This window comes from Aulonocara stuartgranti (assembly GCF_965226115.1).
Source record: "Aulonocara stuartgranti genome assembly, chromosome: 14".
In the NCBI taxonomy this organism is placed as follows: domain Eukaryota; kingdom Metazoa; phylum Chordata; class Actinopteri; order Cichliformes; family Cichlidae; genus Aulonocara; species Aulonocara stuartgranti.
In genome coordinates, this window is record NC_138950.1 from 21,808,014 (window position 1) to 21,822,912 (window position 14,899).

The 14,899-nt window shown below is 40.7% G+C and overlaps 2 protein-coding genes across 4 annotated transcripts; one reads left to right on the forward strand and one right to left on the reverse strand.

The window, feature by feature from the left end:
- Nucleotides 1–207: 207 nt before the first annotated feature.
- kbtbd3 (kelch repeat and BTB (POZ) domain containing 3) lies at nucleotides 208–6,750 on the forward strand. 3 transcript variants are annotated; one of them, XM_082502013.1, is made up of 10 exons: nucleotides 208–577; nucleotides 1,438–1,729; nucleotides 1,879–2,044; nucleotides 2,924–3,106; nucleotides 3,566–3,739; nucleotides 3,843–4,133; nucleotides 4,294–4,536; nucleotides 4,634–4,924; nucleotides 5,050–5,199; nucleotides 6,300–6,750. In XM_082502013.1, exons 2-10 carry the CDS (start codon nucleotides 1,449–1,451, stop codon nucleotides 6,420–6,422), a joined length of 1,902 nt encoding a protein of 633 aa, XP_082358139.1. In that variant the 5' UTR covers nucleotides 208–577; nucleotides 1,438–1,448; the 3' UTR covers nucleotides 6,423–6,750. The 3 variants fall into 3 exon arrangements, with proteins under 3 accessions (XP_082358139.1, XP_082358138.1, XP_082358140.1); XM_082502012.1 differs by lacking the exon at nucleotides 208–577 and adding an exon at nucleotides 600–1,188; XM_082502014.1 differs by lacking the exon at nucleotides 208–577 and adding an exon at nucleotides 600–1,188 and having other exon boundaries at nucleotides 1,496–1,729.
- A 585-nt stretch (nucleotides 6,751–7,335) lies between these two features.
- Nucleotides 7,336–8,633, reverse strand: sln (sarcolipin). The gene is made up of 2 exons (XM_082502042.1): nucleotides 8,429–8,633; nucleotides 7,336–8,033 (listed from the first exon to the last, which is right to left on the reverse strand). Exon 2 carries the CDS (start codon nucleotides 7,971–7,973, stop codon nucleotides 7,878–7,880), a length of 96 nt encoding a protein of 31 aa, XP_082358168.1. The 5' UTR covers nucleotides 7,974–8,033; nucleotides 8,429–8,633; the 3' UTR covers nucleotides 7,336–7,877.
- Nucleotides 8,634–14,899: the final 6,266 nt, after the last annotated feature.

Here is a 14,899-nt window from a genome sequence, read left to right on the forward strand (position 1 = left end):
TTTTATAGGATGGTCTGTTGTATTAAGATGAAGGAGGATAAAGCATATAGAGTATAATGACTGTTTTTTCCCTTTTTTTGCTTTTCTGTATATTTGCATTTTATCCATGATTGAGCCCACGTTTTATGTAGTAATAGCATAATAATAATAATAATAAGAAGAAGAAGAAGAAGAAGAAGAATTGAATTGTGTCTACAAAAGCTCTTATTCTGTAATCATGTTTTTCAGGCGTTTTCAAGAGTGTGTTTTTGTGTCACTGTGGTGGTGAGACGGTGTTTTGAGAAACCGTCCTACTTTGGCAAATCGTCCAACCTGCATTATAATTTGACCCTAACCCTAACCATAAGAAATATTCACAATGGGTTAAAAAATGATGTAAATTTGGGGGTTGTGTTACGCGCATGCGCAGCGTTTGCGCAGAAACAACAGTTAGGATGGTTTGTGAAGTAGGATAGATTCCCAGAACAACACGATACTGCAGCACCGCTTTAAGTTCACGTTCTAATTCAGATTCAATGGCTGTTGTCCTATGCATCCCCATAATCATTTCTCCGCAGCACGGCAGCGTCACCCAGTGGTAAGAAATATTACTGCATCAACATAGTGTCAATGAGAAGCAGACAGGAGTAAAGTTCTGCCCATAGGAATTTTCCGTGTGACTCAAAATTACTTGATATGTTTGAGATATGTTTTCATTTGCAACAGAGAAAGCACCCATGGTTAACTAAGCAAGCTAACCTGTATAACTGCTGAACGTTAACTGTTCTAAACTTGTAACTAAAGCAAATAGAAAGGCTGACCAGAACACTCGCCAGAAATAACCGACCAATAGGGGAGAACTACAGTTCCCAGCGGCCATTGCGCCTTTTTCTGCAATAAATAAAGAGTACAACGAAAATAAATGAGGGGGATATAAAGGAGACACGGGCATTATTCTTTTTAGGGAAAATCGCAAATTCAGTAAACAAGATGACAGGAAGAAGACGATTAAACGCAAAAAAACAAATATAAAGCGGACTGAAATCTCGCGTGATTTCAGGCTTCCGGAAACTAGAATAGCATGAGAGCTCTCCGAGGTGCTGACACTGTCTTGAGTATTACTTGTCCTGCCTCAGACTAACTAGCTGCATATTTCACGCATTTTATACTCATATATTTTTGACTTTTAACGTCCAGACATCACCTCAGGTAATATCTAATGTGCTTATCTTGAATGCAGTAATCGTGTCAGACACTCAGTGTCAGACACAATGATACTACTGCATGTCTTAATGGTAGAGGAGGACTGGACTGTGTGTTACAGATCTGTTCATGTAAATTAGTTTGTTGCATTCTTGTATCTCTTATTCCCTCTGTGTGTGCGTGTGTCTCTCACAGACTCACTCCATTACTATAAATTGCATCATTTTTCTATTCTTTTTTTTTTTCTTTTTTCAGATTCTGGCGTAATGGATGAAAATCATGACTTGTCCTTGTGTTTGACCAACACCCACAGCCCCTGCAGCAGCAACAGCCCACCCAGCAGTAAACCTGGCAGTGCTCCACAATGCAACGGGGTCTCAGAGCGCCGGACAATGCTGCGGGTGTCTGAGTCCCATGGACTGCAGCTCCTGGGCGTGCTCAGATCGCTCAGGGAGAGAGGCTTGCTGTTTGACTTCACCATTAAGGTGCAGGAACGCAGCTTTCCCTGTCATCGCTGTGTTCTTGCAGCATGTAGTGATTTTTTCAGGTATCTATCTATCTATCTATCTATCTATCTATCTATCTATCTATCTATCTATCTATCTATCTATCTATCTATCTATCTATCTATCTATCTATCTATCTATCTATCTATCTATCTATCTATCTATCTAAACACATGTGTCTTGGGTTTAGGGCCATGTTTGAGGTGGATATGCGAGAGCGTGATGATGGTTCAGTAACGCTGGGTAATCAGTGTCCAGCAGCGGTGGCTTCTTTCCTGGACTTTGCCTACTCTGGGGAGGCGCTCATCACTGATGGCAACGTAGACATGTTGTTTCAGCTCGCCTCTTTTCTGCAGGTAGAAATGCAACTGCTTCATCTTCCTTCTTACCCTTAAACATGTTCATTTTGCCATGACTTCCTGGGATACTGCAGTAAATCAATAATCTTATTATTAATAGTTATTGTACCAGACTGTCGGGGTCAAGAGAGAGCTGAGTAATCACTGAAAGAGTAAGATCATGAATACAAGCGGCCAAAATGAGCTTCCTCTGCACGGTGGCTGTGCTCAGCATTACAGATAGGGCAACGAGTTCAGACATCTGGAGGGATCTCTGAGTGGAGCCGCTGCTCCTGCGTTTCAAAAAGAGTTGAAATAGTTTAAGCATGTGGTTAGGATGCCTCCTAACCAAGCTTCCCACTGGGAAGAGACCTCAGGGTAGACCCAGAACCTGCTGGAGAAATTATATTTGTCACTTGGCTTGGGAACACCTCGGGATCCTACTGGAGAAAACTGAACAGTTTGCCTCAGGAGAAGGATGTCTGGAATGCCTTGTTACCTCTTTCCCCCATAAAGATGACACTTGATGACCTCCCCTGTACCCTTGAAAGACAAGTTTCGACACCTCGGTATTTATCAATAAAGATTTGGTTGGATGATCATTAGAATAGTTTCAGGTTTTTTCTGAGGCTAGGCAGAAACCATTCTCACTGACCTCTGCTGCAAACCTTGATGCATTTTGTTCTTCAAGCAGGTATGAAATATAACAGAAATAGTTCAGTTCAGAAGGAGCTTCAAGTCTTACTCCTATTAGGCTTTAAAGGGGTAAAGAGTTAAAGACCGAACACTTAAAATGAAAAAATCTATAGTTGTGACAGTCAGCTAGGCACTTATCTTCTTGTTGCCAAATGTCATTTTAACATGAAAATTTCCCTGCTCTTGCTGTTGTGCCTTCAGGTGTCTGTCCTGTCCAAAGCATGCAGCGACTTCCTGATAGGAACCATGGATCTTTATAACTGTCTGTCTCTCTTGTCTCTGGCTGAGGGATACGGCTCAGCCTCTCTCCTGCAAAGTGCCAATGAGTTTGTGGTCCAGAACTTCTTTGAACTCTCCAAAACGCAGGACTTCCTGGATATGCAGGTGAAACCCAATCTTGCACCTAAACATTGCATCTATGCAGAGAAAGGCTGGAGGCTGATCAGAGTCTCTGTTGTAATTTATTCTCTATATCCAGTTGCTAAACACTTCATTATGTCTGACTTAAGAACTAGTTAAGGCTCAAAGCACCAATGATGTTGGATTTCTTGCATATTTGGTGGGATTTTTCATATTATTATTGAGATATTTTGGTTCATTGTTATAACAGTTCTGAAATCCATTAAAGCAAAAATAATATGCAACTCTTATTGTTTTATGTATGTATTGTTATCATTAATAAGCCCAATAGTTAAGCTAATGGTTCCTCTGCAACATGTAAAAAACATTGTATACACAATATATTTCATTAAATCTGCTTCTATATCAGTAACAAAACATCTTTTTGTTTCATGTTTTTAAGCTGACAAATACATCACATTAAAAAAAAGTAACTCTTTTCAGGTTAATGTCTTGGAGTTGTGCCTCAGGTCAGATGCTCTAAACGTACCCAGTGAGGAGGCAGTGGTGGTGTCGCTCCTTGGATGGATTCGCCATGATCTCCCAGGAAGACAGAAGCTGATGCCGGGATTGCTGTCTCTGACCCGGCTGCACCATCTTCCTGCACCTTCACTAAAGGTACAACCTAACCTTTACCTGTACTGGGTTTAAAGACTTTTTGCAGTTTGTGGATTTGTGATCGCATCACCTTTCCTGTGTTGACTCTTACATTCTCTCTTAGTCTCTGTGTGATTCTGACCCTCTCCTCTGCAACGATGAGTCCTGTCTCGCCCTTGAGTCAGAAGCCCAGAGCAGACAGACAAAGCACAATGGCCTGCTCACTGATGCCAGGCCTTCCACCACGCAGAGTTATATCTACATCCACAAGACAGAGGAAAATGGAGAGATCCGGCACACCTTCTGCTACTGTCTGGAAACAGACCAGTGGAAAGAGCTGGGCACAGGGCAAGAAGAGGGGACAACTATGATGCCAGATCCACCAGGATCTTACCTTACCAGCTATGCTGAGAAGGTAAGGTTTACAGCATCAAATGAAATAATGTCAATTTGTGAATATTCTTTATAGTTATATGGTGCTGTTTACTAGAAAAAGGCATCATCTTTTCTTACTCTTTGTCCTTGTTGACTAAAGATTTTGATCACCATCTTTTCTGCTATCTACTGGATTGAAGATGTTTGTCACAGGTGGTTGCCAGGGAAATTGCTGCCGGGCGATACGCCTCCACGTGGCTGAACCTTTCCATGATGCCACTGATGAGGTTTGGTGCTTCTGTCCCGTGACCTTAACCTGCACACCTGCACCTGCCATGCTTAAGCCCAGAACCATGCACACAGCTGTAACGTGCCTGGATCGAGTGTATGTCATTGGAGGACGGACCAAGGGATCCAGAGGGGGGGCTCCCAGTCTGCTGGAGGTAACAGTGTTGGTTGGGATATGCTTCCATTAGTAGGTCATGGAATCAGTCATGGCCAACAGTGTTGATCTAATTCATGTGCGGTGTTGGATTTTAGGTGGAGTATTATAACCCTTTGGCTCAAACCTGGCGCTCTGTCAGTCCACTTCCCACTGCTATCTTCTACCCTGAGGCCAGTGCTTGTGGCAGTGTAATCTATACGCTGGGGTCAGAGGTGGAGATCACAGACTCCTTTAACCCCTCACTCGACTGCTTCTTCTGCTATGACGCTCTGCAGGACCAGTGGAGCCGCCTGGTGGCAGAGTTTGGCCAGTTCTTCCACGCTACACTGGTCAAGGCTGTGTCAATTAATAAAACACTGCACCTCTGTGACTTATCTACATACAAAGTGAGCAACGATTTAGTTTATCAGTCATGCCATTGCAGCCAGAGAGCCTTAAAAAGATTCTGAAGCTTAATTCTGTGGTAAAATACACTGAGCTTGTGTAAAAGTGTCCCTTTTTTTCTTTTCAGGTCTACAGTTTTTGCCCAGAGACCTGCGTCTGGAAGGGTGAAGGATCATTTGAATGCGCTGGGTTCAATGCCGGAGCAGTGGGCATGAGGGACAGAATCTACATTCTGGGCGGAGACTATTCACCTGATGAAATCACTGATGAGGTTCAGGTAGGATAGAAAACTCACATTTATATTGCTAGGAACTGAATAACCTTTACCTTTAACCCAGACCCAGACAGAAGTTTACAGACTCTTTATGGGCATGGATGTCATGATGATTTTGGGCTTTTAGTGATTTCTTTGAACTCTTTTTTTTCCCCAGAGCGGGATGATTGTAAATCATACGTTTTTAATGACTTTAAATTCAAACTTGAAATTCGAATTTATTTGGGAATTTTTTTGCAATCCACTCAGGGTCAAAGGCATGCATACAGGCTCAAATACATACACGCATCCTTTTTTCCCCCCCGCCTGTCCCGTTTGGTTCTTTTGCCATCAGAATTATTGTCTAAAGGCAAAGAAAGATGCCCAACGGATTTACATGCACACATCCTAATATAATCCTAATATTTGGTTAAATGTACTTTTGCAAGCTGCAGACACTTTTGGTAGCCATCAACAAGCTTCTGGTACAATTCCAGGTATTTGAGCAGCCTTCTCTGCAGAAATAGTAGAGTTTATTTAAATTGCTTGGATTCTTGGCATAGACCTGGTTTTTCAGCATCACCCACAAATTTTCAATAGGGTTGAAGTTGGGGATTTGGGAAGGTAATTCCGGAAGCTTAATGTTAGCCTGTTTTATCCATTTGAAAACTAGTTTTGATGTGTTTGGGATCATTGTCCTGTTGGAAAAACCGATTGTGTTTAAGTTTCAGCTCAGCTAGCTGTTAATTTTAGGTGATGTTGAATAATTTGAAGGTCTTCCTCCTCCTTCATTATTCCATTTCATTTTACTTATTGCACTATACCAGTACCACTGGTAGTAAAACTGTATGGATACTTTTGACCCTGTAGGGATTGGAGAAAATACAAAAACAAATTTAAAGTTCTGCAACCAAATTTTCTTAAAAAAAAAAAAAAAAAAAAAGTTAATATGTATATAGTGTACAATCATTCCAGTCTGGAAAAAGCACAATTCAGAGAAATCATTTGAAACCACAAATTACCATGATATTCATGCCTATGATGAGTGAATTTCTGACTACACCTGCACTCTTAGTTTTTACTAATTTAACTGTCTACTGTTTTCTTTCTTACTACCTACGCAGGTGTACTACAGTGGGAGGAGTCAATGGGAGGAAGTGGCACCCATGCCCAAAGCACTCACAGAGTTCCACTGCCAGCTCATCAGCTTCAACAGATATAGAGACCCGTGGGGTGATACAGCATAACTGATGGCAAACACATACATGCCCACCAACGCAGCAAACATGCAAGCGAAAGTTTGATGTCTGTGTGAATGAGCTTCCCTCGGCTTTCCAAACTGTGTGCATGACGGACAGCTAACACTTCAAGAGAGAATGCTATTCCCGTATTTAACCAGCAAATAGACACTCTTGAAACATAGCTCTCTTTTGAGAGAGTATCGTAGCCAAAGATAGGCAACTGACACCACATTTCCTGTCACAGATCATCAGTATATGTGAACACATTAACCTAGTCTATTTATTTTTTTATTTAGGGTCAAGTTTGATCTTTGTATTGTATGTGCGGAGCTCCTGTCATCATAGGAGCTTTGCTGTCACTCTAATTATTGCCCCTCCCATGGAGGACCCCTTTAGAATTCTATTTTAGTATCCGAGTATTTTTTTTGACAGCATGTTACAGATTGAAAATCCACATAAATAATTAGCATGTTCTGTAAACTTACCAGCCTTCTTGCAGCTACAGACTCTGTTCAGGAATTCAGACTTCTTTCATTTTTCTGAATTTGGGGATTTTGATTTTGATTTTTTTTGGCAGGAATACACAAATTATGCCACAGAGAGCCTCTGGGAGGCAAGCCTCTCTTGCTTTTACTTTAAAGGGGAAAATCAGTCAACAAGTCAACTTTTGAAAGCACATGTCAGTATGCACTTTAATCAGCTTGCCTTTATTCTGTTACTACATTGCCATGTGTCCATGCATGTTCTGGTTCTCCTCTCCGGGTGCACACAACAGTTTTTCATGTGCACTTTATCAGTCATAGAGAAACACTCTGTAGCTTCAAAAGGATAGTATAGACTAAAGTTTAACAAACCTGCAAAGAGCAAATGTGGGTGTGAATCATGACTGCATGGCAAGTTTGTGCTGAGAAACAGAAGCTAAACAAATGAAAGACTGTTTAATGTTAAGAAGTGATCATAAACATAATGCTTCAACAGTCGTGTTGTCTTGTTTTATGAGTTTGTCGTGTTCATCCCTTTGACAAAAAAAACTGAAAAATTGGACACAACAGCATTGTTAAATGTGTTGGGCACTTAGACATACAGACTATGGTATGCACTCCTGTTTATAGTGACATTGCATTTTTTTTTAGAGTTTTCAAGCCATCCCATTTGGGTTTTCAACAATTTTATTCTTATTTATTAACCCTGACCACTATGCTGTGATTTCACATTCATGGCCTTATTCAAAAAAACGAAACAAAAAACACTAAAAATACAGATTCTGAACTATTTTATCCTTCATAGTTTGTCCCGGCTATAGTAACCACTTATTGTTGACCTCACATGAATAAGCAGAGCTATAGGTGTAAACACTGTATTATAAAATTTAGCCAGCAGCCAAGTCTTCCGATAACCCGACGCACGTGTCTCTCCATCCCCTCCGCCTCACGTCCGTTTCCTCTCTCATTGCTTAATTTTTTAGTCCTGGTAAGATTTCACCAGCAACCACATCAGCAGCACAGTGATTAAGACGATCATGAAGTTGAGGAACAGCTCCTGCACCGAGCGATCCATGGCAGCGTGCTGGATGGAGAGGATAGGTGAGACAGTCGAGGAGAGGTTGGTTGCTGTAAACTTTTAAGACAGAGGTAGGAAAAAGAAACTGCGTTTCAGTTGTTAAAGTGTAGACAAAAATGCAATACACAATGGTGCACATGCTCTGTGCTGGTTTATGCAGTCCCTGTTACAACAGGTTAGAGGGATCAGTGACTTCTCTGCTGAGTTACTGTTTACAGTCACCAGAGGTCAGCAAAGAAAAGGACAACAACATCCCCTCATATTAGCATGGGGCAGAAACACACGCAAAGCATACACCCTAATACACTAATAAATCAGGTTAAACATGTTCTATACATTTAGAAGTTGGGCTGTTTTGATATGTGCCATTAATAGCTTAGATAAAACTGGCAAAACTGAGGCTTTGCTGAGGACAATAGCACAAAGCCAGACCCAGTCGCAGTCGCTGTTACCTTGATTGCTTGGCTGTGATCGCACTATGAACAGGACAAAGAGAAAGCAAATGTTATCGTCCGCTCCTTGCCTTGCCCTCCAAGAGAAGTGTTTCTTCTTCTTGGAAATGTCTCGATTGCAGCAGTTCTCCCCGTATCATCTGTTTCTTGCTGTTGTCCAGTTTTCTGCTGTTGCCAGGGGCACGGCCTGCTCCTAAAGTAGCCAACCTCAGTGGACCGCCCATGGTTCACATACACACCGACTGATGTCACACACCAGTTAAACAACCAATAGAGTGTGTTATTTTCCACAATCTCATCCACTGGAGTTTTCCTACCCATAACCATACAGAGTCTGTTTCTCTCGCTCTCATACACACACACACACAACAGAGGAGGGTCTCAGGGTTATTTATAACACATTATTGGAGATACTAGGTGGATTACAGTTGTTCCAAACATAATACTTATATCATCCAATGGATATAGGAAACTAACAATATCGCCCAGTATCAGAGGAATTGTCCTCAGGAGCAGTCTCTTCAAAATGTAAAATACCAGGCATGCTTGTTTTAAACCAACTGAAGCCTCTGTTAACCAGTCACCGATCGAGTCCCTTCTCAACTTAAAAGCAAAGAATTTGTAATGGCCCAAAAGTATCGTCAGTATACACACTTACGTGGAATTTCAAATAGGTACTGATTATAGAGGGGTGTCAAGCACAGTGGCTTGCACCCTTCATTAAGTTGCTTATCCTTGATGGATGAAGAGACAGAGGATACATAATGCTCTTAGTAAAATCCACACATGTGGATGGGCAAAGCAAAAAATTAAACCCCTTGATTATGCCTGGACCTAATCTGAATTTCTCATCTTTTCTACTGATAAAAGAAATTGTTACTCAGTGCTGATTTGTGGTTATTATCTTACTGTTACTTTTTTTGACAAAGCCAGGCAGGGCTGGATAGTAATGGGATGGATTGGTATTATATATCAATATAACAAAAATTAGCAACTATAATTAGTTTGCATGATACGTATCTTTATACCCACCAGCCATAGTGGTAGCTACAACTGTTCAACTGCTTGTAAACACAAATATCGAATCAGTCAATCACAGGGCAGCAGCTTAACTTAGGCTAGCAAACATAGTCAGACACCTGCTGAAGTTCAAACTGAGCATAAGAAAAGGCAAGAAAGGTGATTTAAGTGAGTTAGAACGTGGCATGGTTGTTGGTGCCAGGCTGGCTGGTCAGAAACTGCTGATCTACTGGGACTTTGCCACACAAACATCTCTGGGGTTTACAGAGAACGGTCTAGAAAAGGCAAGCTATCTAGTTCTCAAACAACCACTCGTTGCAGCCACGGTCTGCAGAACAGCAGCAACACGATGAATCTTGAGGCAGCTGGGCTCCAGCAGCAGTAGACCACACCATGTGCCGCTCCTGTCATCTAAGAACAGAAAACCGAGGATACAATACAAACAGGTTCACCAACATTGGACAACAGACATTTGGAAAAGTGTTGCCTGGTCTGAAGAGTCATGATTCCTCCTGCGACATTCTGATAGTAGGTGCAGAATATAGTATAAACGTCTTAAAAGCTCGGACCCATCCTGTCTGGTGGTGTTGGTGTAATTTTGTGGGGGATGTTTCCTTGGCACACTTTGGTCCCCTTAGTACCAACTGATCATTGCTTAAATACCACAGCCTACTTGAGTGGTGCTGACCATGTTCATCCCTTTATGGCCACACTGTTCCCATCTTCTGATGACTGCTTCCAGCAGGATAAAACACCAAGCCACAAAGCTCAAATCATCTCCAATTGGTTTCTTGAACATTGAATTCACTGTACCCAATGGCCTACATAGTCACCAGATCTCAGTCCAAGAGTGTTCCTTTGGGGTATATTAGAACAGGTAGATTTCCAACATGGATGCACAGCTGACAAATCTGCAGCAACTGTCTGACGCTATCATAACATTCTGGGTTAAAATATCTGAGGAATGTTTCTAGTACCGCGTTGAGTCTATGCCAAGAAGAATTAAGGCAGCTGTGAACAGTGGCGGTCCTAGCCTGTTTGGCGCCCTGGGCGAACACTCCCTCTGCCCCCCCCCCCCCCCCCCCCCCCCACACACACACACACACACACACACAGACACACACATAAAACATATTAAGGATTGTACATTAACATAAAACTGTTGTCGGAACCAGACTGAATTTCACCAGAGAAAGACACACGCACACACATGAAGAGAGAGAGTGTATGCATAGTATGCATACACTCATACAATGAGAACAGGACAAATCAACAATTGACAACAACTAATTAATATTAAAATCTGTAACATAATGTTTGGAGTTTAGTCTGTTACTGTTGCTATATTTACCATTTCTTCTTGGAGCAACTGTAATCCACATTATTTCCTTAGGGATTAATATTAAAGTATTCTGATTCTGATTGTTTCAGGATACATGACCTGCCATTATCCAACGACACATCTGCTTACCTGTATCTTTTGCTCGTTTCTCCTCCTCTTCTTTTCTATTTTTTCTAAACTGAGCACCTGATGGCTTTGAACTTTTCTTGTCCATCTTCCATTGGTTTTAATTTTGCACTCCAGTATGAACACAAGTCCCCCAACTCGAGGATCACCACAACATAACCTAATAGACCCACGCCTTAGTTCACAGATTCACTTTGTCTAAGGTGTATTTCTGGGATTTCGCACAACCCGGGATTCAAATCATGAATACATAATGGGCTTGGATTTCAAACATTATGAATGAAATGTGCTCTATTTGGAAGCAGCCGCCCCCTTCCCCTGTGTGTGAGACTTTAAATCATCAAACTGTAAATTATAAATTTTAAATTGTTATTGATCCCTTTACCCCGAGTCCTAAAGTGTATATTTATTTTCTTACTGTTCTTATATTTATTGTTTGTTTTCTTGCACTGCTGTAACTGAAGCCTCATCATCCACAGCTTTCCTTTAATAGAAACTAAATTGAGAATAGGTTTTCGTTCTTTTTTGGATTCCTGATATTCTGTATTATGCTCGTGCTAAGAGAGGATTTTGACATTTCATCAAAGCAAACATCTCACCTCACCTCACACTTGACAGCTGCTAAAAACTGTGTTATCTCTGACCTAGTGTTAAACCCCCTTGACAAACACACTTTCTCCTGCACACACAGAGGGGCCACAGAAGGACAAAGTCCAAGCACAGATCACTTGAACCTTTCCATCGCAGGATTCCAAGGCCATTCCCAGAGGATTAAACAGATCAAACCGGTTGAATTTTATCACCCTGCTGCTCTGCCAGCCTCGGACCAAGCGCTATTTCACCCAGGGATTCCCATTGTCACAGAGATCCAATTCTGGGGTGATTGAATAACACAGCGTGAATTGTGCTGGCATCTCTGTGCGGGGTGGACTATGGCCCACTGTGACAGCTGTGTGTGCATTTAAGATAGAAAAGTGCTGGGGGAGTTGCCCTCTAAATCTGAGGGGAGACAGAGTGGTGTCAACAAGGCCTCAGAAACACCATTCCACAGATTCTGGGACACTAGATGTGTGTGTGTGTGTGTGTGTGTGTGTGTGTGTGTGTGTGTGTGTGTGTGTGTGTGTGTGTGTGTGTGTGTGTATACACATCCATTTTCTGAATGCAATATCACTATGTTTATTCTGATGTGTAAGTTAATGTGGTGACAGTTTCCAACTGTAAACATTATGGAAAATAAATAACAGCAGTAATGTATCTGAATCAAAGCAACACATCTAAAATATAAGTTATGCTTTATTTATTCCAGCTCTAGTGAAAATTCTTTTGTCGTGACAGTTACTACTACTACTACTACTACTAATAAACATATTATAGTAATACACAAAAATAAAATAAAATAAAATATTACACCTCCTAGACCATCAGGTATCTATTCAATGCCTGAAGGTTCTTATCTATATAGGATAATGTGGAGTCATCATGTTGCCTAGCAACCAGAGCAACAAGCTAAAATTACCCCTCTTTATAATTTGTAAACTATAAGACTAACCACATTGTATGATTTTTATTTCATGACAAGAACATCCTATTTATAATCACGCACACTGAATTATGCCTAATATTTTCTGATGCCACCATGTTGCCTAGCAACCACCTAGCAATAGGCTAATATGACCTGGTTTTAGTTTTAACACCTTATGAACACTATCATTTTAATCTATTGACAGTAGCATATAATTTATATCCACAAAGGCTGAATTACACATGTCTGGCAGCCACCTAACACCAGACTAAAATGACCTATTTTTAGCATGTAAACAACCAACCCAATATCATGGCAAAGCATGAAATGCAGAAACTGCAGTACATCCAGAAATTGCAATATCTGGAGGGGGAAATAGTATGTTTAAAGCCAAGAAGTCCGAGTGACCAAGCAAGTACATTCCTGGGTCCTTCTATCCTACAACAATTAAGCTAGGTGGCTAATTTGTACTTACATGTAAATGTGTAAGTAATGTCTCTTTAAATGATTTCCTGTGATTATTTTGATGATGGCTTGAAATAAAATCTCCCCTTGGTGGTACTACAGCTTAACTGCAACTTACTGCAATTTCTGCATGCTTGTCTATTGCACTCTTGGTGTTAGTATAGTATAACAGGCTGCATTGTAACAAGTGGGAAGAGGAACCTGTATTACATGGCAACTTCATTTTATAACATAAGAAAATAATTCTTTAGCTAGCTACTAACTAGCTATGGTATGGTAAACTAAGCTAATATTAGCTTCTCAATGGCGTTTGTGTTAGAGCAGACAGCATGTGTCTGAGTATGGTATGAGTCTTACCAAAAGACAGCAAATCTAATTTCAAATTACAATCTAGTGTTTAGATTATAACAAATTACTTTAGAAGTCTTGTCTCTGAATTAAACCTGATAGAAATTGAATATTTTTGCATTCCCCCAAAAGTGGTGGAACATATGTTTATTCCATTTTATATATTTGTGTAGCCCTAAAAGGTGCATTTCATTCCAATGCCAGTAAAAACATCAATTGGCTTTCTTGGCCTTAGGTTGTGGAAAATATCATGTCACAAGTTCCCCATATTCATTAAATACTGTGGGTTAGTCTGAACATTGGTCTATAAATAGCTGGCACTGGAAAATTATTTAGCTCACAACTTTGCTCATTTATAGTGGCCAGATCTTTGCCATAGCAATTATCAGAGGATAGGACTTCATCCCAGCTGACTGCCATTCTGGCAGAGAGATTATACACAGATCAGATGGATCTCCAAACACACTTCTCAGACCTCTAAATATTTTGACCGGTTAAAATGTTTCAACATAAGATCTGCTGCTTTAGCTTCTATTTCTGCCCATCCTTACCCCTCCCTGTTAGTCCTTGAATAGGCTAATCTTTTGTCTTCTGCAGGAATGGTAATATTTTTGTGTTGATGATTTGTCATTATTACTAATTTCATGCTTCTCTTTCTCCATATGCATGAAAAGACATAACCACCATTGGCAGATGTAGAATATCTTTGATAGACTGCAGTTTTTATAACTCACCTTTCTCCAACTACCAACCATCTGCTCACACGTCTCCAGAGAGAAGCAGACATCAGAGTCACTATTTTAAAAGGCAGCATCTGGTTTCTTCATCCTGTGGTCCCAGCTAATTACAAAGATGCCAGCAGCAGGAGTTTGGCAAATAGCTACCGGTCCTGCATTTCAAAGGTTGATGGCATGCCTCAGGTTACAGAAGTGATTCCACTTGTGTTCTCACCATTACATTGCTTTTGAGATTTTGGCTGGTGCTGAAGGTGAAACTGCCCTTGAACGATGGCATGAGGAATACCTGAATTACTGTGCAGCTTCAAGCATTTCCACTTGGTGCAATGTTAACGCTAACTTCTTCACCTTAGTATTTAAGACATTTGTGTATGGCCAACCAAATGAGAAATGTAATGTTAAAATGATATCTGAGTTTTCAGGTCCAAATTTTATTTTTGACTCTGGAAACTGGGGTTGACAAAGGATAGGATTCTGTCACTGAGTCATTATTGGATCATTCATTAGCTTCTAAATTGGGCTTTTGGCATGGGATGTTTTCTTTCAGTTCTAAAAATGAAACTCAAACCTTGGGTTTTAAGCCAGTGGAGGCTTGGAAGACACTGAAGGCCCTGAAAGTGGTTTAGAAATTCTTCCCATCTCCAAGTAAATGAAACTGATCCATGTGTTATAAAAAAAAACTGTGCAACATCAGTATAATAAATTGCAACAAACGTTGTTGGTTTGCAATGTTGGAAATTATTAGAAAATAGGAGAGGAACTGAACATCAATCATTTAATGAGCCATTTTACCAGTTTAGCAAAACCATCACATACAGTGGATACAAATTGTACTGAATGTAGTGAATGCTCCGTACTAGAGATTAAAGCTTGAATTCTTACTGATATTGCACCTGATATCACCTCCAACA

Coding starts and splice junctions, on each gene's coding strand:
- kbtbd3 (XM_082502013.1), top strand. CDS start 1,449: ATGGATGAAAATCATGACTTGTCCTTGTGTTTGACCAACACCCACAGC. Junction 2,045..2,923: donor AGCTCGCCTCTTTTCTGCAG/GTAGAAATGCAA, acceptor TTGTGCCTTCAG/GTGTCTGTCCTGTCCAAAGC. Junction 5,200..6,299: donor AAATCACTGATGAGGTTCAG/GTAGGATAGAAA, acceptor CTACCTACGCAG/GTGTACTACAGTGGGAGGAG.
- sln (XM_082502042.1), bottom strand. CDS start 7,973: ATGGATCGCTCGGTGCAGGAGCTGTTCCTCAACTTCATGATCGTCTTA.